General features: G+C 48.5%; 1 protein-coding gene across 2 annotated transcripts in view; it reads left to right on the top strand.

Annotated features, from left to right (window-relative positions):
• SMCO4 (single pass membrane protein with coiled-coil domains 4) overlaps nucleotides 1–11,894 on the top strand; it is a 20,052-nt gene extending 8,158 nt beyond the window's left edge. For both annotated transcript variants that reach the window (XM_015416227.1, XM_015416228.1), the window contains one exon: nucleotides 10,636–11,894. In XM_015416227.1, coding sequence (XP_015271713.1) covers nucleotides 10,763–10,942 — 180 coding nt within the window. In that variant the 5' untranslated portion in view covers nucleotides 10,636–10,762 and the 3' untranslated portion in view covers nucleotides 10,943–11,894. The remainder of the gene's footprint in view (nucleotides 1–10,635) is intronic.
• The last annotated feature ends 10,044 nt before the right edge of the window (nucleotides 11,895–21,938 follow it).

Raw genomic sequence — 21,938 nt, 5'->3', positions numbered from 1 at the left:
CCCCAAATGTGCAGGAAAATTTCCCCCCCCCCCCCCCCCAAGTGCCCCCGATGTGTGGATTTAGATATCCGCATGGAGGGGGCAACTTGGCTATTAGATATATAGATATGTGGATTTAATTTTTTATTACAAGTATTTGTAATACATTACTTAACGCGCCTGTTTTTGTGTTATATACTACAGCGAGTCTCTGGCCTGGGAGGTTTCTTTTATCCTCCTTTCCCACAGTAAGCGTTGTGTTGCCATACATTGCTGGTTAAACACACCAATATTGCAGCTGACTGTACTCAACAACAAAATTGGAGTCTTGGTGACATTAGAAGGAAGGGGGGGGATATCCCCAGAGACTGGCTTTATGTTGTTACTTAGGAGAGAACAGTGGAATATTCTTTCAGAGTCTGTCTTCTCATGCAGAGGGACGCTTGTGATTCACCCCTCTCTAAATCTTAGCAATTTAGTTTGCTTTGGATTCTGCTGTCAAGATAACTGCGGGTCCTGAGATATATATTTTTTTTAAAAAGAGAGAACAAGCTTGCTGTAATTTCCCCCCCAGTAACTTGCCACGTTTCTGTGCTGGTGGATTCAGTTTCTGCAGGTTTCTGTTCGCTCAGCAGGCACGTGCCGGTATTGGGAGCGACACTGCATGCTGTAACGTGCGGCAAAAAATAATACCTTGATTACAAATCTCTCCTTCCTTGTTACGAAGCCAGGAAAGGGGGAGACTTTGTACCTGTTTCACCCAGGAAGAGCACAATGCTTGATTAAACCACATTTCAAAGTCCCGAGTTGTGTGCCAGAGAGCTGTCAACGTTTCGTGGCTGTCGCTCATCTTAACCACAGCACAGAAGCTTCTAGAACTCTGACGGGATCAAAAAGCGCTTCTGCTCTTTCCCCACCGCCCTCCGGCCAAGGCCTTCTCAACTTGCTTATTTTTATTTGCTTCCCTGACTAGACCATCTTTTAGTCATAATGGTCCCCCAAAGCGACTTACAATAAAAAGGCAAGTTATAAACAATTAAAATAACTTGTGGAGGTTGCACTGTGGAGCTGTGGTGTTTCACACCCTCCAGCCTTTTACAGGTGAAAATGGGGTGTACCTGGAACATTTCTGTTCTGATAGTGAGGATTATCACAAAACTGCTCCCCCCGACACAATCATACTCTTTGTCACTTGCTTTGGATGTAGGGTTGCCAACCTCCATATGGAGCCTGGAGTTCTCCTGCTGTTACAACTGATCTACAGACAACAGAGATCAGTTCCCCTGGAGAAAATGGCTGCTTTGGAGGGTGGACTGTATGGCATTATATTCGAGGTCCCTCCCCAGCTCCACCCCCAAAATCCCCAGGTATTTCCCAACCCAGAGCTGGCAACCCTGCTTGAACAGGGGCAGGGGTTTACCTGCTTTCGGGAGCCCCGATCCACTGGCCCCGATTTGGCCAGCGATGGGAACCCCGCCCCCAAAGAGCCCCATCCGCCCCCAGAAGTGATGTCATCGTGCAGGGCATGTTGCGGGGGAGGACGCTTTATCATTTGAGGAAAAACTCTGTGGTTACCATAGAGTTTTTCCTCAAACGATAGGGTGTCCCCCTGAAATGTGCCCCGTGTGATGATGTCACTTCTTAGTGATGTCATTGTGGCATCTCCAGGGGACAAAGAGGGAGCCCCCCCCTCCACCAGCAGCCAGGTAAGACCTGGCAACCCTACAATGGAGGTCGCTTTGTTCACTGCAAACAGAACAGGGCACGCGTCCCGTGTTCTTCTGAAGCACCCCCTGCTCCAGTAAACTGGAGGAGATCTAGGAGGCTGGCTCTTCACTCTGCAGAAGTGTTGCTTTGTCTAAGAAACAGATGTGTGCCAGGAAATCCATTGGTGGGCACCGTGTCGGGAACCGTTGATGTAGGTGGCCCTGGTTTCAGTCCATGGGTGGCAGGAAACACGGCCTCTGCCCGAGACCTTGGAGAGCTGCCGCCGCCAGTCAAAGTAGGCAGCGCTGAGCGACTTAAAACAACAGCCTGATTTCAGGTTTCTGTTCTCCTCAACTGGTCGCCAATGGCAAGGCAAAGCAAAGCTGGTCCTTTTGAATTCCTCACCTCCCGAAGCAAAGGTTCGTTCTGTTTTTCCTCTTAACTGCTTCAGAAAGAGGGACCCGGGGAGTGTGGTTGAGCAAACCTCTCTCAGGATGAAAGCAATATCCCTTTCTTCCGTTCCTTCTGCTTGAGGGTAGTTACAAGAGGGGCCAGGTAATGGCATGGTTAAGTTATGCTGGGTAATTCGCCTTGTTTTTATTTCTATGGGGTTTTCACGCAGGCTCCCCTGCCCCTCCCTCCCCTCTTAGTTTCCGCGTCAGGGGTCGTTTCGTAGAAAAAGAGCTAGGGGAACTCATTAGCACAACTCATTAGCATATGCCACACCCCCTGACATCACCGGAAGTGTGTCATAAGGCCACAACCCCTGACATCACCGGAAGTGTGTCATAAGGCCAAGCCGGCCTTGCAGCTCCACTGCCGAGCCCCATGAGGGGCCCAGCGGTGGACCTGCAAGGCTGGCAGGAGTGCGAGGAAGCCCCGCCAAGGCCCTCCCTGGCCCCAGGCAGGCAGGCGTGGGGAGAGGCAGGGAGGAAGCAACTTACCCTCCCTCTTCTCCTGCCTCCTCCTGGAGGAATGAAGGCCGGAAGCGGGGTGGCCGGAAGTGGGGGGCGGGGCTTCATCATGTGCCCCGCCCCCCATACCTCACCCGGGGGAACTGCGATCCCCCGCGACCCCCCCCGAAATGACCTCTGTTCCTCGTACTGTTACTGAAGGACGACTTCTTTATAACAGTGCTGCTGCTCTTCCACTGCTGTTGGACTAAATTGACAGTCCAGTACTTGGGGGGCCGGAAGGACAGTACATCTTAAATCATTCAGAGAAATGCAGCGAATCCTAATTCGACTGGCAGCAGTGGAGATTAATCACTTAAAGCCAGAAGATTCCCAGAGTCTGGCTGGGAAAAGCGTGGCTTGTTTTTATGTCCTCAAAACTGGCAAGGGAGATGAATTGATGGGAGCTTATTCCGAAGAACTGGGGCTGCTGTTGAGAAGGCTCCGCCCCCTCCCAAGCTGGCCTCAGAACCCCACATGCTTTAAGCTGGGTCCTTTTTCCTCACAGCTGACTTATGGCAAGTCGACCCCCATAGGTTTTTTCAAGGCAAGAGACGTTCGGAGGTGGTTTTCCATGGCCTGCCTCTACATAGCAGCCCTGGACTTCCTTGCTGATCTCCCATCCACGTACTGACCACGGCCAACCCTGCTTAGTTTCCGAGATCTGATGAAACCAGGCTGGTCAGGGTACCAAGGTCAGGGGAGCCGTGCACGCCAAACAGTGTTGTTTATGACAATGGGGCGTTGTAGAAACTGAATTTTTAAAAATCACAACGGTAGTGGAGATTCCAAAGCTGTGATTCTAGGCCAGGGGTGGCCAAACTGCAGCTCGGGAGCCTCACGTGGCTCTTTCACACCGTCTAATTTAATGTTAATCAAAAGCAAATTTGCATATTTCCCAATAAAAACGTGTGTGTGATATTTGTTCATGTCTTGTGGCTCTCAAACATCTGACGTTTATTCTATGCGACTGTTACATTAAGCAAGTTGGGCCACCCCTGTCCTAGGCACACTTACCTGGGAGCAGGGCTATTTTTGGGCAAGAACGCACAGGAACGGAGTTCTGGCTGGCTTCCGAATTGGCCACGCCCACTACCGCCAAAACCTCTCCGTGTGCGTGGCTGCAGAGGGAAGGCCTGGAGAGTGACACCCCCAGTGACTCCAAGACGGGTGGGCCAGGGGGCCCCCTGGAAGGATCGGGGAGGCATTTAAATGCCTCCCCGTGCATTCCCTGGCCTGTCCAAGGGCTGGCTTGCCCAGGCTCCCCGCAGCCGTGGGGTGCCCAGGCAAGCCAAGGGAAGGCAGTTTAAACTGCCTTCCCTTCCCGGGGGGGCTTGCCTGGGCTCCCCACAGCCACAGGGTGCCCGGGCAAGCCAAGGGAAGGCACGGGGGTGTGGCCTAATATGCTAATGAGTTTCTGCTGTTGGGTGTGACCTATTACGCTAATGAGTTCATGCTGGGCTTTTTCTACCAAAAAAGTCCTGCTTGGGGAGTAAGCTCCACTGAACATAAATGTGACTTATTTCCGAAAAAAACGTGCACATGATTGGGTCGAAAGAGATCACAATTCAGTCTTGGGTTGCAGATGTTCTGCAGAGTTGCAAAATTTCTGCATATCAGAAGTTAGCTATCCCTCAGGACTGTTTGGTCATCCACCCCTGCTTCAGCTCATGGCCTCTGGGAATTGTGCGGTGCACAACTGTGTAATGATGTGTGCAATTATGTATGCTTCCAAATACACCCATGTGTCTTGAATGTGTTAAATCTGTTAAGCCAGACAGAAGCCTCCCAAATATTTTTGTGCTCCTAAGAACAGTTTAGTTCATCAGAGATGCCCGGGTGCTAATACATTTCTCCAGATTTTTTTTTTTAAAAAAAATTGTGGAAGGAACCCTCCGGTTAAGCATGAGTTTCCACACTGCTGCCCTTGCCAGGCAAATGTGCAGCTCGGGTCTGTAGGAAGCCCTCTTACTCCCCAAATGTCTTGCCGAGATAATGCATGCCCAACGTGTCTGCATGCAACGACAAGATGTATGCTCCCTCCTTCTGCCCGTTGGCCTTGCCTATCAGCAGGAGACCTGACAGACCTCTACTTGGGAATCCTTGTAAGCAAAGACGGCAGCAGGGGCTCTCTGTCGACAGAATACTCAATTCTCATTATTGCCATTAAGTCTTTAGCTGTGTTATCTCGTTTGCCTGGCTGCCTGGAATTTATGGAGCTCCTGCCTCGAACACAAGTTTGGTAACCTTGGAAGAAATGTCGAGGGGGTGATGAACTATGGTAATTTCCCCCCTCCCCACTGAGAGTATGGGAATAGCTGTCTGGTTTCTAAGAATGTTTTGTGGCACTTGAGCTGTGCTTCTGAATGGTGGGTCTTTGGGGTATTAACATGCACACGCACACACAAACATGCTCCCCGTAGAGTGTGACCCCACAGAGGGGTGACGGCATGCAAAGGGACCTCTTGTGTCTTTAATCATTGTGTCAGAATGGAATTTCACAAGAGGGGAGAAGTGGAATTCCATTCTCCCCGAGGGGAGCCAATTTGGTGTAGTGGTTAGGAGCGCAGACTCTCATCTGGGAGAACTTTGTTGGATTCCCCACTTCTCCACATGCAGCAGCTGGTGTGACCTTGGGTCAGTCATAAGTTCTTTCAGAGCTGTTCTCTCAAGGGCAGTTCTCAAGAGAGCTCTCTCAGCCCTACCAACAGGGTGCCTGTTGTGGGGAGGGGAAAAAAAGCCACTCTGACTCCTCAGGTAGTGAAAGGCAGGGTATAAATTCATTCTCTTCTCTCTTTCTCCCCCGTGCGTGACAAGCAGGCCTGGCAAAATCCCCTGTTGCACGCAACTGTGAGGCCCAAACTACACGTTAACATTTTTAAAGATCTTGGTCCAGGTTTCCAACTCCATGTGGGGTATTCTGTGCACGTGGAATAGGAAAAAATGGGTAAATAACTCCCCACAGTGTTTTGGCACTGCAGAACGACTTGGGAGGGAAGGCAGGGCCCCCTCTTCCCCCATGGTGGCGTTCCAAGACCACCTGGGCTCTCCATTTTTTTAAAAAAGAGTCATTCCCCTCAGCTGCAGTGTGGCTGCAGGGAACCCAAGCTGGGACAAGTGTGTACCTCCAGGTGGGCATGCCGAGCTTTTGTTTTATAAAGAAAGCTTGGCATAAGAAAATGTATTGTGTTGGCCTATGGCTAACACAATACATTTTCTTATGCTAAGCTTGTTTTAAATGTAGATAGTTGTGAAGGAAAAGAATATGGTCCTTCTTTGGCCCACTCTGTTTCCTTTCCCTTCAGCGTTGTTGTGGCCGCTATAAAACTTAGTGTATGTGTGTGGGGGGGAAGGATTTGCATTTCCTTTGTAACATCCACATTGTTTGTTGGTTTTAATTCAGATCTTTATACTCTGCTGTTCTCCCCAGTGTGGAGCAACCGACACAACTCTCTGCTCCATTTCACCCTCACAACAACCACCGTGTGAGATAGGCTGGCCCAAGATCTCCCAACGAGCGTGTGTGTGTGTGTTTTCAAACCAGAGTTTCTCAGATGTTAGTCTGACGCTAACCACTGTCTTGCCTCGGAGATGCAAGCTGCCTTGAAGTGCGCCAGGGAGTTCCTGGGAACCTGACAGCTGCTTGCTTACCCAGGGAAGAGAGCCATAAAATGCATCAAGAGGTTAAAGAGAGCAGAAATGCATTTTCACTGTGAGAGAATCATTTGCTGTACCTGTCACGGAGGGTAAGATGGATAGCTGTTGTAAAACCTGATCTGGATATTGAGATATTTGGGACGTGGGGCTTTCCACTGGCAAAGACAGGAAGGGGTAAAAGATTGGTAACGTCCATTAGTCTGTTCCGATGCTGGAGATTGGATTTCCCCTGCATGGAGCAGGTGGGGCCAGAATTTGCATTTGCTTCACAAACATCCAGGAAGGGATGTCAGAGGTAACTCTTCTGCCTTATAAAGTTCAGCTTAGTGTTATGTTTTTACTGGTTTTCTCCTTAGATCTGTAACCAGTAGACTTGATAGTATTTTCCCTGTCTTGTGTTCTAGCTGAATCTACCACAACAAAATTTGCATGTTTAAAAGAGCGGATTGTGATTCAGAGTCTGCCCTGCGTGCCTTAATCACTCGCTTGCACTAAACAGTCACGCACAGGAGAAGGGCAGATGTAACTGGGAATCTCTGCCCTTTGTGCATGCTCAGAGGCAGCCTTTACTGGTGTCCCCCAAGTCATGTCGGAGGCTGGGTTTTTAATTTGGGGTGCTGGCTCGAAGAAGAGGAACACGTTTTACATGCGCACACAACATGCAAGTAAGCACACATAGTAGTAGTAAAATTTATTGTGTAGCCAATGGCCATTACAATTTAAAATTTAAACAATATACAAAGTAAGCACACATAGACCCAGGGTGGGTTTATGAGAACCACTACTCTGTGCTAGTTAGAACTTGGCAGCAACCTTTCATTCTGATGTACTAATATCTTTTTATTTAGTGGGAGTCTTTATATGGGTGGGAGTATTAAAAATGTGAATCTTTCCCATCTACATTCTGAAAATAAGCTTAATCCTGCCACCACAGAGTTTGCCTCCTTCATTCTGTTGCATATCTAGACCAGGAAGAACATGCTAGAAGAGAAGAGAAGAGATTGGATTTATACCCCACACTTCACTACCTGAAGGCGTCTCAGAGCATTTTACAATCCCTTTCCCTTCCCCTCCCCACAACAGACACCCTGTGAGGTAGGCGGGGCTGAGAGAGCTCTCTCTCGAGAACTGCCCTTGAGAGAACAGCTCTGAGAGAACTTGTGATTGGTCCAAGGTCACACCATTAGCTGCACGTGGAGGAGTGGGGAATCAAACCCGGTTCTCCCAGATTAGAGTCTAAGCTCCTAACCAGTACACCAAACTGCTCGAGGGGGCTCCAGACACCCCCCTCCCCTGTAGCAGCCTCTTTGGACCCCTCTCATGTCTTCTATTTTATAGGGATTGGTTTTGGGGGGGTTGGTCCTAACAAGAAGTATTATATAGCTTTACTTTGTAAAAATATAACTTTATAATATCAGACCTAATGAGGAACAGAGGTGTTGTATAGCGGGAAGGTCACCTTCTTTCAAGGAACCTGGTGTTTGGAGGATCCAAAGAGGTAGAAAGTTACGTGCAGTTTGCATGCTTTGGAGAAGTGCTAAAAAGCACTTTCTTTGCACTCACAGTTACAGAAAAGAGATTTCCCCGTCTCACTCAAAACACCTCAATGAGGAATTTCTTCATTTCCAACCTTCTTGACTTTCCAGTTGAGCTGTCAAAAAATTGATCGCCACAGCTGTTGATTAATTAAAGTGGGCTAATAAGTGATACTTTTGCTTATCTTCAGTGGCATCCTGATCCAAAAGAAGCAGGAACAAATAATTTTGTCCCATGGTGTAGAAACATGTTGTCTTCTTTTCTGGGTCTGACACACGTAAGGGACCGCCTCTTCCCATAGACACCTCGGAGAGCGTTACGCTCTGAGAGTCAACATCTCCCGGTGATCCCTGGCCCAAAGGACGTCTGCCTAGCCTAAACCGGGGCCAGGGCTTTTTCTGCCCTGGCCCCCACCTGGTGGAACATGCTCCCTATTGAGATCAGGGCCCTGCGGGATCTTATTCAATCCCGCAGGGCCTGCAAGACGGAGCTCTTCCACCAGGCCTTTGGCTGAGGCAGCGGGCATCCACAAATGGCCCCAACAAGGCTGCCATCTCCCACCCACTGGTAACCGGCTAGTTACATCTATGGGCCAGATTCTCCCTATGGCAAGCATGACTACTGTTTTTATATGTTTTGATCTGTTTTAAATTTTATTGTATTTATTAAATTGTTGTAACCCGCCCTGAGCCCGTTTACGGGATGGGCGGGATATAAATGCGAAAAAATAAATAAAATAAATAAATAATGCAGCTGCTGGTGTGACCTTGGGTCAGTCATAAGTTCTTTCGAAGCTGTGCTCTCAAGGGCAGTTCTTGAAAGGGCTCTCTCAGCCCCACCTATTTCACAGGGTGTCTGTTGTGGGGAGGGGAAGGAGATTGTAAGCCGCTCTGAGACTCCTTCAGGAAGTGCAGGGTAAGTCCAATCTCTTCTTCTTGAGAGCCAGTCTGGCGTAGCGGTTAAGTGCGCGGACTCTAATCTGGGAGAACCGGGTTTGATTTCCCCACTCCTCCACTTGCACCTGCTGGATGACCTTGGGCAAGCCATAGTTCTGGCACAGCTGTTCTTGAAAAAGAGCAGTTTCTGTCAAGAGCTCTCTCAGCCCCACCTACCTCACAGGGTGTCTGTTGTGGGGAGGGGAAGGGAAAGGAGTTTGTAAGCCGCTCTGAGACTCCTTTGGGTAGTGAAGGGTGGGGTATAAATCCAATCTCCTCCTCCTCCTCCTCTTCTTCTTCATCATCATCGTCATCATCTTGTGTAGCCCCCTCCTCAGTTGTGTGAGCCCAGTTGGGTTGACATCAAAATTCTGTTTGTAGTACTGACCAGAACTTCTGATGTTTGTGGTGCAGTGGCTATAGCCAGACTAGGATCTGGGAGGCCCGGGGTCAAAATCCCCACTCTCCCATGGGAGGTTTTGGAGTGCCATGGGCCAGTCCCAAATGAGGGCAGCCAACCTCCAGGGTAACACCTTGAGATTTCCCGCTACTACAGTTGACCTCCAGATGACCAAGGTCAGTTCCCCTGGAGAAAAATGGCCGCTTTGGAGGGTGGACTCCATGGCCTTGTACCCTGCTGAGGCCCCTCCCTTCTCCAACCCCTCCCTCTCTCCCTCCCCAGGCTCCACCCCCAAAATCTTCAGGTATTTCCTAACCCAGAGCTGGCAATCCCTATCCCACAATCCCTATCCCTATCCCTCACAGGGTTGTTGTGAGGATAAAATGTAAGAGAGGAGAAATGTAAATAATGGTGGGTTGCCACTGAGGAGAAAGGCAGGGTGTAAACCAAGTATAGATGTTTATATCGCTAGGATAAAAGGCTGTGCATTCTCAGAATATTTGTGTTATCTTTCCTTCTGGCTTTTGTCGTCCTACCTCTCACAGTATATGGGCCAAAGAATGGTCTTGTGAGGGACACGTGAGAACAGGTCAGGCCGTATGTGTTGGATGGGAGCTCTCCTTAAGCAGCGCCGAGCTCTTTCAGGGAAGGAGGTGTGTAATTCCTAAGTGGAACAACAGACTTCCTCGGGAGGTGGTGGGCTCTCCTTCTTTGGAGGTTTTCAAACAGGGGCTAGATGGCTATCTGACAGCAATGCTGATTCTGTGAACTTAGGCAGATCCTGAGAGGGAGGGCAGGAAGGGTTGCATCAGTGCTTAGTTCTCGTGGCCCTTTCTTACACACCCAGTGAAATGCTGATCGCCACGTTGGGGTCAGGAAGCAATTCTTCTCCAGGCCAGTTTGGCTGCGGATCCTGGAGGTTTTTTGTCATCTTCTGGGCATGGAGCAGGGGTCACTGGGCGTGTGTGTGGGTGGGGGAGGTATTTGTGAATTCCCTGCATTGTGCAGGGGGTTGGACTACATGACCCTGGAGGTCCCTTCCAACTCTGTGATTCTATGAATTAATAAATATGATCCAATAGTGGGTGGTGTGATCTTCAGTGTGAACCTAAGCGGAATTACACCATGCTAAGCCCCTTGACGTCAAGGGATGTAGGAGGGTCTAACTCTGTTCATAATGTCACTGATGTTCCCCATCTCCCTCAACTTTGTCATTTTTGTTGGAGCCCACCCAAACCCCCTAAAGTAGATTGTTCTTCTATATTTATTCCCCATGGTAGCCCTGATTCTACTATTGAGAGGAATAAACAGGTTCTGTGGGTTACGTCCAGCAATTCCTGTATAAACAGTAGACCATTAACAGGATTCTTATGCATCCCACAAAACTACGAAACCCTAAGATCCTTGTTGAACAGTTACCTCAGTGCCACCTGAGAATCATTTTTATTTTGGGTTTTCTGTTTTGCAGGGTCTCCTCTACCGAAAGCAGAGGCCTACTTCGGCTCGACGAGGCCTGTCTTGGTTGTGCCGGACGGAAACTCCGTTTTGCTTCCTTTCCCCCCAGCTCGGCTTGAGGAAAGGCCCAACGGCTCAGAATGAGACAGCTGAAAGGGAAACCCAAAAAAGAGACCTCCAAAGATAAAAAAGAGAGGAAGCAGGCGATGCAAGAAGCGCGGCAGCAAGTCACGACCGTGGTGCTTCCGACGCTGGCCGTGGTCGTGCTTTTGATCGTGGTGTTCGTTTACGTGGCAACCCGCCCAAACACAACCGAATGACGCCATTTTTGAATTCTGTAACTTTGGGTCTTCCCGCTCACCTGCGACCCTGCCAAGAGCCAAAAAAGAAAACCAAGAAGAGGAAAAAATCCTCTTCTGACCCCCCCCAGTCATTAACTATTCTTTGACAAAGGAATCTTCTTTTTTTAATCTTCTTTCTCTGACTTGATTCAAGCTCCACAGTATCTCTTTCTCTCGGAATATAATGTGTAAAACGTATTTGCTGCTCCGCAAAAAAATTTGCGTTTTATGGTCCCACTCATGTGCCTTCTAGACTTCAACTTGGGGGGGGGGGGGAAGATTTCCTTTTATAGCCCTGTGTCGTAAGAGGGGATTCCTTTTTGCTTTCTCAGTTTGTATCAGTCGGCTTCAAATGATTGGCGGCGTTGTTGGCAGTGTCCGTGAGCTTGTGTCTGTTCAACTTTCCACAGCTTCCAAAGAAGTGAATTTTCCCTCCCTTTATTGATTATACAATGGCATTTGAAATCATTTGACTAAAAGAAAAAAATATTTATTTTTGGAATAAAAAAGACGAGTCTTGCAGGAAAAGTCTCCATTTTGTGTGGCTCCGAAATACTTAACCTGTGTCACAGGCATAAGCAACCCTGACACGCTAGGCTGTTTGATTGGCACCCAGGACCAGATCTGTGCCGTAACACATGAGGCACTGGCAGGACTGCTGGGGGCAGTGGTACGGGAGAAGGCACCAGACATGGTGTATGCCCATCGTAGCTTCCCAGACCTGTTGCAGCCACCAGCAGTGTCCAAAGCAAATTCTTGAGTTACTGGCAGTGCTGCTGGAACTTGGCTTGTTCTGATCATGTCCAGCCAAATACCCTCCTCATCCACCTCCCCATTTTGGCTGCCTGCCTACTAACGTCTTCACAGGTAGATGGTAGCATTTTTTTCAGCAGACTCTAATCTGGGAGAGTCGGGTTTGATTCCCCACGCCTCCACATGCGGCTGCTGGTGTGACCTTGGGTCAGTCACAAGTCCTTTCAGAGTTGTTCTCTAAGAGCAGTCCTCTCAGAGCTCTCTCAGCTCCACCTGCCTCACAGGGTGTCTGTTGTGGGGAGAGGAAGGGAAAGGAGATTGTAAACTGCTCTGAGACGCCTTCGGGTAGTGAAAGGCGGGGTATTAATCCAATCTCTTCTTCTCTTCTTCTGTATTGTGTAATGTTTTGCATTAAATGCTAGCCAGAGTATAAACAAAAGAGCCTTTTCTTCCTTGTGAGGCTTCACCCATGAATAATTTAAGGTAATTTTTAACATGTTGCCGGATTAGCTCTTGATGAAAGCCATCGGAAGTGGTAATGGCAGCTTCCAATGATTAATTTTTTTTAAATAAAAAATAGTCCTTTCACAAGCGGTGGCAATTTACTGTTGTAGTCTTTTTGTTCGTTTTAAAAATGTCGGTGATGTGGATATCATGGACTGCTAAAAAGACAAAGAAGTGGGTTCTAGGTTGAATCAAGCTTGAATTCTCCCTGGGAGCTACAATGGCTAAACTGAGACTATTATACTTTGGTCCCATTATGAGAAGGCAGGAGCCAGTTTGGTGTAGTGGTTAAGTGCGCGGACTCTAATCTGGGAGAACCGGGTTTGATTCCCCACTCCTCCACTCGCAGCTGGCTGGCCGGCCTTAGGCAAGCGATAGTTCTGATAAGAGCTGTTCTTGGAAAAAGAGCTGTTTCTGTCAGAGCTCTCTTAGCCCCGCCTACCTCACAGGGTGTCTGTTGTGGGGAGGGGGAGGGAAAGGAGTTTCTAAGCCGCTCGAGACTCTGAGTGAAGGGCTGGGTACAAATCCAATTTCTCCTCCTCCTCCTCCTGAAAAAACAATCATGCTAGGGAAAGTTGAAGGCAGCAGGAAAAAAGGAAGGCCCCAAATAGGATGGATTGATTTAAGAAAGGAAGCCTGTAAGAAAGGCTGTTAACGATAGAACTTTTGGAGGTCATTCATTCATAGGGTCACCATAAGTCGGAAGCAACCTGACGGTGCATAACACAAAGTCCTTTGCAATAAGAACAAGAGGAATTGAACTCTCGAGCGGGGTACAGAATTTGAATTCAGAGCAGGGAGAGGTAAAGATCAGGAGAGCAAAGTCATAAAACCTCTAAACTGGACACCTAAAGCTATGCGGAGAGAGGATGCCAAGGGGCTTTTCTACACTGAGATTAAAACTCTGAACAATGCTAATGTAGATCTTTTGAAAAAAACTTTGGTTTCTTTTATTCCAAAAAATAAGAAAAAGAAGGGGGAAACACTCAGAATGCAGCAACTAATCTAAAGAAGAACATAGACCTTGCCTCTCTGTAGAACGTGGAGGAAATTCTCCTGCCAGCCGGCAGTATGTTGAATGAGACCTTGGGGCCCTCAACTCAAGGCTCTGGAGTTTTACTTTTTAAAAATTTATTTAACTTATACCCTGCACCCTCTCCCCATGGGGGACTCGGGGCAGCTGACAGCATTTAAAAATACAATAAATACAAATACAAGTAAATAAATGCAGTAAATAGAGCAATAAAACCAATTAAAACATCCACTCAAAAACAAATTACTCCAAGGAATTGGAACGACTGGCCAGCTCCCTGGTTTGTAACGTCAGCCGAAGGCTGCAGGAACCAAAGCAGCCTCGCATGCCTCACAGGAGGCTGGAAGATCCTGCAGGGCACAAACCTCCCCGGGGAGCTGATTCCAGAGAGAAAGGGCAGCCCCTGAAAATGCCCTTGCTCTGGCAGTTGACCAGTGGGCAGTTTGTGGGCCAGGGACCTGCAGAAGGCCCTGCAAGGATGATCTAAGGAGGCGATGGGGTCTTCCAGGGCCCCTCATTATGAGAGCCAGTTTGGTATAGTGGTTCAGAGCGCAGACTCTAATCTGGGAGAACCGGGTTTGATTCCCCACGCCTCCCCATGCAGCCAGCTGGGTGACCTTGGGTCAGTCACAAGCTCCTTCAGAGCTGTTCTCTCAAGAGCGGTCCTCGAAAGAGCTCTCTCAGCCCCACATACTTCAGAGGGTGTCTGTTGTGGGGAGGGGAAGGGAAAGGAGAATGTAAGCCGCTTTGCGACTCCGAGTGAAGGGCGGGGTATAAATCCAATCTCTTCTTAATGAAAGCTTTCAAATTCTAAAAGCCTGTTTTTTAAAAAAATCCAGATGGGCAGTGCCCCACCCTGACTATAACCCTGGGGGCAGATACAGCTGCCTGGAGGCACCCTATCTGAGCTAGGCTTAGCTCTTCAGCTTTTCAGGAAGAAGCTTTCTCTGGATCTGCTGGTCTGAGATCCCCCCCCCCCAACCTGGAGCTGCCCGAGCTCAGAAATTGGCATCTTCCGCCTCCTGTACATGCTCTTCTGCTTTTCTTAGAAGTTCACCTTTGCCTTGCCTTGCACGGTAAAATAGAAGCAAGCTCTTTGTAATTATACAAGAAAGAAGCAGCGGTCAAAAAGTCTGCTTCTAACTTTGTCGGTCAAAGGTCCTGCAACTCTCCTTTGCTCTTTTTTTAACTCAAGGGGGGGGGAAAACCTGATATATTCCAGTCTCCAGACTTAAAAAAAAAAAAAAAAGTGCTTCAGTGGTAGGACTTCAGACTGTTTCTGGGCACGGAGTGGCAGAAGTGGAACTGAATGATTGATTGGAATCATTTGAGCTGAAAAATCACACCGAGCAATTGCATCCCCCGGCATCACGTGACGGCAGCTGCCAAAGGTACTCATTACCCGATAAAGCCGTTCTACATATATTACAGCAAGCCTTCCTTGAGTGCCAGTTGGCTTTAGAACTGCGATTGTTATTAGGAGCAAAATTCCTAAGCATGGATCCCTGTTTTGATTCAAAATGCTTAAAAAACACCCACCCACGAGGCTTTAATGGGAGGCCATTTTCTGTTCAGTTGGAAGAAAATAAAACCTGAGAAATATTGGGTAGTTCAGGTTTTTTTTAAATGGGGTGGGGGAGACCCTGGCTTTGTCAAGCCAAAAATGCTAAAGCCATTGGAAAGTGCCCAAGAGTTCCAAGGCTAAGAGAGAAATTTTATGCAATCCTGATAGAAGAACAAAGTTCCAGTCCAGTGGCACCTTTAAGACCAACAAAGTTTTATTCTGAGTATAAGTTTTATTCAAGTATAAACTTTTGTGTGCATGCACACTTCTTCAGATACAAAGAAATGAAAGTTACAAGTCCATGCATATAGAGAAGATGAGATTGGATTTATACCCCACTTTCTGTCACTTCACTTGGAGTCTCAGAGCACTTTACAATCCCCTTCCTCTCCCCACAACAGACACCCTGCGAGGTAGGTGGGGCTAAGATAGCTCTTTCAGAACTGCTCTTGAGAGAACAGCTCTGAGAGAACTGTGGCTTGCCCAAGGTCACCCAGCAGCTGCATGTGGCAGAGTGGGAAATCAAACCCAGTTCTCCCAGATTAGATTCTGTGCTCCTCACCACTACACCAAACTGGCAGATTAAAGTTGTTCGAAAGATGCAGGGACCAAACTAGAATAACAAACTTACTTTATATGGTCACCATTTGTTTGTGTTGAATTCTGGGGAGAAACATGCTTTCATGCACACAAAAACTTCTACCTTGAATAAAACTTTGTTGGTCTTAAAGGTGCCACTGGACTCAAACTTGGTTCTGTTGCTTCAGACCAACATGGCTACCCACCTGAATCTATTCACAGTCCTGATATGTGAGACTATTTGACCCCTCAGGTGGGATCCTACTGGCGTGTCCCACCTTCTTTTATTTTTTTTAATTTTACATCATTTCTAGTCTGCCTTTGTCACATGGACTCAAAGCAGATTACGCAGAACGAGTCAGTGCAGTCAACAAAATGGGACATTCAATAACTATTTCATTAGGATATCAGAAGACTGGAACCTCCAGGAAGAACAGGCGCATAGCGCACGTATTCACACGACACATTAAGCGTACAGATATTACATAACAGGATTGGACTTACAATGCACTGTCTACATCAGTAAAGACCATAATGCTGATTTGGTGAACTTAAGCAGACCATGAGAGGGAGGGCAGGAAGGGTTGCGTCACTGCTTAGTTCTTGTGGCCCTTTCTTACATATTCTACTTTGTGAGCTACTGGCATTAAACTTGTGAGTGGGCGATCTGGCTGCTACCTAAATTAGTTTGCTCTGGAGCCATCCTTCCTGAGCCAAGACAAAAATGAGTGAGCTAGAGGCTAAAAAATGTGAGCTAGCTCACACTAACTCAGCTTGGAGGGAACACTGGTGGGGAGGTATTTGTGAATTTCCTGCATTGTGCAGGGGGTTGGACTAGATGACCCTGGAGGTCCCTTCCTGCTCTATATGATTCTAAGTCCCAATCATCGATCCAAGTAGGCTTGTGAAACCTGCTTCTTTTATAAAGGCTCTGTCAGGAACAACGGAGTGGGCAGGAAGAGTCTCTCTTGAAGAACCGGGAGAAAATGATTGCTGAGTGCTTGGAGAAGAGTCTATAATAAAGGTTCAGAGTCTGAATCTCTTTCGATGTAAATTGGTGCCAGTGTGTGTGTTTTAAATTATTATTGTAAGCAATAGGACTTATAATAAACCGACTACTGCACAAAGAACTAAAAAAAGAAAAGTCCCTGGCGAAAGGCTCACGATCCAATCCGAGTATTGACACCGTCCGGGAAGGGGTAGGGGAGGCCGAAAGGGAATGTGTAAAGGCTGGTGGAGGTTTCTTTCGATAAGCCCCACGGCCTTTGTAAAAGTGGACAGTCGCTGTCGCAGATCGAGGGCTTGAGTTTGTTGTTAAAAAAGCAGAGAAATGTTTAGGGAGGAGGATCTCTTAGGCTACGATCATACACATGAAATAATCCACTTTTGATGCCAGGTCACACAGTAAAACCCAGTTGGAAAATGCATTGAAAGCGGATAGAGAGTGGATTATTTTGTGTGTGTGTGATCGCAGCCTTTAAGAACTTTGCAAGGAGGGAAGAGGAGCCCAGAGTGGGGAGAATCGTGAGTCTTATTAGGAGAAGAGATGGAGAAAGGAGAAGACTCCCCCCCCCTTTGCCCTTCCCGTTGTTTGCAGCCGCTGATTAATGTATGAACAAATAACTGGCCCCACTTTGAGACTGCACGGCATACCCTGAGCCACTTGCTCGCACAAGGAGTTTGGCGCAACTGGTGTTGCCTGCAGGAAGTGGCAATGCTGTGATGTCACTTTCGTTTACATTCCCGGAAAAGGCACTGTGGTGATGCTCTAGGAATTTCCCAAATCTCTATGGTAAACACCTAGCAATTTGGAAAATTCCTAGACAGTTGCTGCAATGTCACTTCCAACCATGGAAATGGAAGAGATGTCATGGTCTTCTTGCACACCGTGGCATCACCTTCCCCACCCCAAAAGCTCCCTGGGGTTGCCCGCAGACAGTGGGGACCCTAGTCCTGTGTTCCGGGCCAACAGTGCTGTTGTTTGTAAGCCAAAGGTTTCAAACCATTTTCATAGCCATTTGTTTTCTGAGGAAACTTGGTGCCTATGAGCATCATGGTGCCAGCCCATGCGTGTCTTGGTACCTATTTGCTTCTCCCCTGAAGTATCTCTTCCTGAAAGCACAGAGCCAAAGCAAAGACTTCCCTCCCACTCAGTGTAGGAAGTGCTTCAGTCAATCACACAAGCCTTAATTTTTGGAAACAGCTGCTTCCATCATAGGAGGACACTTGTCTTGGAACCTTCTAGCATTTTCTGGAACCTTCCAATGTTAAACAGTTAGGCCAATCCTCCCCGTGCTAACCCGTTTTGTGATTGGTCCCACCCCTTTGGCAGCCATTTTCTTGTGGCAAACACTATGTGTTCTCAAAATTCCCACAAAATGCCAACAGGTTCAACAAGATTGGAGACCCTTCATGTACGGACAGGTCCAGTGTGAGGCAGAAAAGTTCTGCCACACTATTCAGGTTTCCATTCCTCTTTTTTTTGGCTGGAAGGGTGGATTCCATTGTTATTTTGGCCATGTAAGTTTCTCTTTATTTCTTCCTTTTTGCTGGTGTTCCCATCAGCGTCATCTCCATTAGGTCACGATCCTATGCACACTTTACCTGGGAGCAATTGTACTGAACAGCATGGGACTTTTACTTCTGATCCTAGAATCGGGCTGCCTGCATCGTAGTCGAGGTCTCTGGCTTGAAGCAAGGATGTAATGTAACGTAATGTAAAAATCTTAGCAAATGTAAAATCTTCGCAGAGCAAAATCACATGCTGTGCTTCGTGGGTTGTGAGTTTGATCTGTATCACCGGTGGCATAAAGCAGAAGCCCTTGGCAAACTTGCTTTATTCAGTTGTGTTCAATATATTATATGCCCCTCGAAGGCTTTGAATTAATGTCTGGTGTTTGGGGAGCACACATTGTACTGGGCCGATCCGTGTAGCGTTCTTCCCTAATAAGTGGCTCAGAAGTGGCTTCAGCCTCTTATTACTGCCGTAGCAAAGTGCTTGTAGGGGAAGCTGTGTCTTTGGAAGTCAGCTGGCTGGTAATTGCGGTACATGCGGAGAAACCGATCTCTCTGGCGGTGGGAGACGGTTACCAAGGCCTCCAGGATCTGAGCCACTCTGAGGGCAGGGGGATAATTTATTCCACAGGTAGAAAGCTTTCCTTCCGGGAAAAGAGTCAGAAGGAAGCGGGCGGCTCTTGTTTCAGTTTTATGAAGAAGAAGAAGGAAGAAGAGGAGGAGGAGGAGGAGGAGGAGGAGATTGGATTTATACCCAGCCCTTCCCTACCCGAGGGAGTCTCAGAGCGGCCTACAATCTCCTTTCCCTTCCCCTCACCACAACAGACACCCTGTGAGGTAGGTGGGCTGAGAGAGCTCTTTCGAGGACTGCCCATGAGAGAACAGCTCTGAGAGAACTTGTGACTGATCCAAGGTCAGCCACAAGGTTTACAGTCACCTTCCCCTTCCCCTCCCCGCAACAGACACACTGTGAGGTAGGTGAGGCTCAGAGAGCTCTTTTGAGAACTGCTCCTGAGAGAAGAGCTCACAGAGAACTTGTGACTGATCCAAGGTCAGTCACAAGGTTTGCAGTCTCCTTCCCCTCCCCGCAACAGACACACTGTGAGGTAGGTGGGGCTCAGGGAGCTCTTTTGAGAACTGCTCCTGAGAGAAGAGCTCACAGAGAACTTGTGACTGATCCAAGGTCAGTCACAAGGTTTGCAGTCTCCTTCCCCTCCCCGCAACAGACACACTGTGAGGTAGGTGGGGCTCAGAGAGCTCTTTTGAGAACTGCTCCTGATAGAAGAGCTCACAGAGAACTTGTGACTGATCCAAGGTCAGTCACAAGGTTTACAGTCTCCTTCCCCTCCCCACAACAGACATCCTGTGAGGTAGGGGGGGCTGAGTGAGCTCTGAGAGAGCTGCCCCTCAGAGAATAGCTCTGAGAGAACTTGTGACTGACCCAAGGTCACACCAGCAGCTGCATGTGGAGGAGTGGGGAATCAAACCCGGTACTCCCAGATTAGCGTCCGCGCTCCTAACCACTACACCAAACTGGATCTCCCACTCTGCTAAATGACCCCACCCATTCTCTGTTGCTCCCGTTATGCGTATTTGTGCTCCCCCCATATGTGCGGTGCCCCCTTCCAATCTCTCCCCCAAACTCAGTTCTTCCTACAGAGCCCTTCATCTCTTTCTTCAACAAACTGCATCTGTGCTTATCTTCGCCCCTCCTGTGTTCTCGTCTTCCTTCCCTTTCTTCTGTTCAATCCCGGGGTGTGTGTGTGTGTGTCAACATTTAATTTGCGAGCTCCTTGTGGCAGGGACCTCTCCATTTGTTGCTTTCAGTTTGGAAAGACGGTTTTGTGGTTAATAACTGAGGGATTCCTTGTCGCGGTAGAGGGTGCCCTATATGTGCAGGTGGGGAGGGGGCCCCCAGCAGGACCCAGTGGAGAGACCACCCACCTTTCTCAGGAGATACTGGAGCTCTGTCCTGCTCCCCTCTCTCAAACAAGACATGGAGAGGAGCCAGGCGCAGAGGGCTGTGCATAGGGATGCCAATCTCCAGGTGGGGCCTGAGGAGATCTCCCGGAATTACAACTGACCTCCAGACTACAGAGACCAGTTCCCCTGGAGAAAATGGCCGCTTTGCAGGCTGGACTCTAGGGCATCGTAACCTGATGCGATTCCCTCCCCAGGCCCCACCTCCAAATCTCCAGGGATTTCCCACCCCGAAGCTGGCAAACCTAGCTGTGCCTATCATCACGCAGGCCTCCTTGGTCTGGGCTCAGGGCCCAAAGGGACGGAAGATTAGCTCTGGGGGAGAGGAGGGCCCGTCTATCCCACCTATCCTTTCCCCAGCCGTGGGCAGCCAGGTGCCGCCAGGAAGCCTGCAGGCAGGGCATGGGTCACCCCCTCCCCCCATTGCCTGCCCCCTCCCAGCAAGCCGTGTTCAGAGGTTGTATGGAAACACCACTTGTCACTGAGGAGCATTCCTCTTAGACGTTTGAAACTCAGAACTGTAAGTCGCTTAGACCTTTTCAATGAATGCTAATCTGAGACCTACAAACTGTTTGCAGTTTTTATCATGGGAACAACCTTGTGAAGGCTTGGCGCTCGCTCCCTAGCAGTTTTGGCTGAGGACAATAATTAAGCCTGTGGCTTTAATTGGTTAGGTGGTGGCCTCATATGCTGGGGAGGTGGTAAAATGGCAGTTTCCCCCTAGCTGACGGCCTTCCTTTTCTCCTACTCTCAAACGCTGCCTTTTGAAGAATCCTCTGCTATTTCTTTTCAGGATGTTGTCTCACAGCATAGTTTTTTTTTAATCTGGAGTGGCAGTGGTTTCAGCGCACAGACCCGGGGCGTGGGGCAGTGGGTTTATACAGAGGTATACTGCCTCTGAACCTGGAGGTTTCATGGAACAGTAATCGCTCCCCAACTTCTCCAGGAATTTGTCTAGCCCTGTCTTCAACGCATCAAAGCTCTAGCGGCTGTTACGTCACCCTGTGGTGAGGAATTCTATCAGACAACTATGCATTTTGCGAAATCTATATATCTAATAGCCAAGTTGCCCCCTCTGTGCGGATATCTAAATCTGCACATCGGGGGCACTTGGGGGGCAGAGAGATTTTCCTGCACACTTGGAGCAGTTTCCAGGTGTGCAGAAAAATCTAAAAAGTTGAAAAAATATATGGGGGATTTTTAAATCCCCCCCCCAAAGTAAAAGTGTTCCCTGTGCAGAGAACACTCTGGCTGTTGGGCCCACATGGCTCACTGCCAGTGCCGGGGGAGAAGGATTGCTGTCGGTCCCGGAATGGGTGGAGGGAGAAGGATTGGCAGGCCTGCTTCCTCTTCCTCCTCCACATGGAGCTCCTTCTCCCCCCCCCCTCACGAGTATCATGGGTCCCGGCTCCTTGTGTATTTCTAAAGCGCCATCAAGTCACGATCGTCCTAAAGGGACCCTGCAGTGTCTTCGAGGCAAGAGATGTCCAGAGGGGATTTGCCCTTGCCTGCCTCTGCGTAGCAACCCTGGACTTCCTTGGTGGTCTCCCATCCAAGTACTAACAAGGATAGACTCCAGTGTTCCCTCTGAACCTTTATTATAGACTCTTCTCCAAGCACTCAGCAATCATTTTCTCCCGGTTCTTCAAAAGAGACTCTTCCTGCCCACTCCGTTGTTCCTGGCAGAGCCTTCATAAAAGAAGCAGGTTTCACAAGCCTACTTGGATCGATGATTAGGACTTAGAATCATATAGAGCTGGAAGGGACCTCCAGGGTCATCTAGTCCAACCCCCTGCACAATGCAGGAAATTCACAAATACCTCCCCACCAGTGTTCCCTCCAAGCTGAGTTAGTGTGAGCTAGCTCACAGTTTTTTAGCCTCCGGCTCACACATTTCTGCCTTAGCTCAGGAAGGATGGCTCTAAAGCTAACTGATTTATGCAGCAGCCAGATCACCCGCTCACAACTGTAACACTAGTAACTCACACAGTAGAATTGTTGCTCACAATACTCCACAGTTTAGAGGGAGTGTTGCTCCGCTTAGTTTC

Source organism: Gekko japonicus, unplaced genomic scaffold (genome assembly GCF_001447785.1).
Source record: "Gekko japonicus isolate JY-2015 unplaced genomic scaffold, Gekko_japonicus_V1.1 scaffold568, whole genome shotgun sequence".
NCBI lineage: Eukaryota > Metazoa > Chordata > Lepidosauria > Squamata > Gekkonidae > Gekko > Gekko japonicus.
The sequence above is the reverse complement of the archived record's forward strand: the minus strand, read 5'-3'. Positions and strand labels throughout refer to the sequence as shown.